The sequence below is a fragment of the Acinonyx jubatus genome, chromosome B2, assembly GCF_027475565.1.
Source record: "Acinonyx jubatus isolate Ajub_Pintada_27869175 chromosome B2, VMU_Ajub_asm_v1.0, whole genome shotgun sequence".
In the NCBI taxonomy this organism is placed as follows: Eukaryota; Metazoa; Chordata; class Mammalia; order Carnivora; family Felidae; genus Acinonyx; species Acinonyx jubatus.
In genome coordinates this window covers 32,078,341-32,080,220 of record NC_069385.1, presented here as the reverse complement: position 1 = coordinate 32,080,220, position 1,880 = coordinate 32,078,341, and the positions used below count along the sequence as shown (strand labels likewise).

The window sequence follows — 1,880 nt, the reverse complement described above, 5'->3', positions numbered from 1 at the left end:
ATATGCCCCAAAATATAAAACACGAGTCCATTTCGGAGTCTGAAATAAGCCTCAGAGAACTATAGGAGCTACAGAAAAAGATCAGACCCAAGAAACAAGCTGCTTAAAATGGAAGTCAAGTGCTCAGAGTCCAGGGATGACAGGGACAGCGAGACTTTCACAGGGAACATGGAACCAGGCAACCTTTGAAGGTGACACAAGGGTAAGCCTAACGAGAGGCCTTGAAAAGGAAAATAATTAACAATTGACAAAGCAGGGAATGCACAGATTTGAAGACACTAGAAAATATGAACTTACGTCAGCCATTTTTTAGTAAACATATTTCTTTCAAATGCTTAAAGGTGTTCACTGAGAAAGTAAAAACATAAAATTATGCTACTGAAACTGTGGCATTATTTCTCTTCTGCAGTTTGATGGGTCATCTTCATACAGCGTGATTCATGCCACAGTTCTGGGGAAATTCGCACTCGAGCAACAGATTCCTTGATTTGAAATTTAGGATCATTAAGAAAACAGGCTTATGGTTGAGGAACTGTCTTTTAATACTTGACCACTTATAATGAGTTTTACTGCTCTCCTAAACCAAGGGTAAAATAAAGCATAGATCAAAGGATTTACAGCAGAGTTATAATAAGCGAACCAGCAAAGTATCTCATAGACATAAGAAGGTGTTATAAAGCCCCCAAAAGAATCAATGACTGAATCAATCATGTACGGTAACCAGGAGATCAAAAATGCTACCACCGTGATACCCAGGGTTTTAGCTGCTTTTCTCTCTCTCTTACTCACCCTGGTTTTGTATGTCCCTGATGCTTCTGTTTTGCTACTAACGTTTTCAATCTTTATAGCCTGTTTTCTAGCCACAAGAAAAATATTACTGTGCAGCATCATCATTACAAAAGTAGGTGTGAAAAATAATAGCAAATCTATCAAAATCCAAAATTGATTTATAAGTGGCCGACAACCGCCTACGCAGCTGAGGGCACTTACTAATTCCTCCAGCCCGTCATCATGAACACCTGTGAAGAACACGGCACCACTGAATACAAGGGGCAGGATCCAGGAGATGCCGATGCATGTCCCTGACACGGACACCGTGAACTTGGTAGGATAGACCAGGGGCTCAGTAACAGCGATGTACCTGTCAATGGAGATGAAACACAGATGGAAGAGAGAAGAGTAACAAAACGCCACATCGAAGCAACTGTGCAGGCTACAAAAGCTGGCCCCAAAGTACCAGCAGCCCTCCACAGACCTGACCATGCTGAAGGGCATGACGGTCACCCCCACCAGAAAGTCAGCGCAGGCCAGAGAGGCGATGAGAAAATTGGTTGGCGAGTGCAGCTGCTTGAAATGCAGGACTGAAATCACCACCAGGAGGTTTCCAAAAACGGCCAGCACAGCCCCCAAGCTGAACAGTGTGTAGAGAATGAGCCGGGGTCCGGGCGAGTAGGGGGCTTTCACGCAGGATCCGGTCACGTTCTGGTAGCAGAGCTGCTCGGATGCAGCGGGGGACGGGTTGGTGCTCATGGTGCTGCTGCAAACAGCTTGCAAACGTGGAGAAGTTCTGCCCTTGGCCAGTCGCACCAAGCAGAGCGGTTTCTTATTTCCTAAGGCGGAGAAAAGATCTTTTTAACTGATACCCCTGTTGTAGTTATCAGATATTATCACTGTGCCCTGTCATATGCATTTTATTTTAAGCTCACAACATATAAAATAGTACTATGTTCAATTTAAATGCTCAGTAAATCTTAGCTATTAGTATCATTTTTATTTTTACTCTTTGGCATGTAGTTGAGCCAATTTTTTTAATCCAATACAAATTTTACTTCACGTTAGACTGTGGCAAATTTGCTTTTGCCACAAAAGATTTTGTTTAT

The 1,880-nt window shown here is 42.9% G+C and overlaps 1 protein-coding gene across 1 annotated transcript; it reads right to left on the bottom strand.

Annotated features, from left to right (window-relative positions):
* Nucleotides 1-405: 405 nt before the first annotated feature.
* Nucleotides 406-1,600, bottom strand: LOC106976861 (trace amine-associated receptor 6-like). The gene has a single exon (XM_015074322.3). The coding sequence runs from the start codon at nucleotides 1,528-1,530 to the stop codon at nucleotides 505-507; it is 1,026 nt and encodes a 341-aa protein (XP_014929808.3). The 5' UTR covers nucleotides 1,531-1,600; the 3' UTR covers nucleotides 406-504.
* Nucleotides 1,601-1,880: the final 280 nt, after the last annotated feature.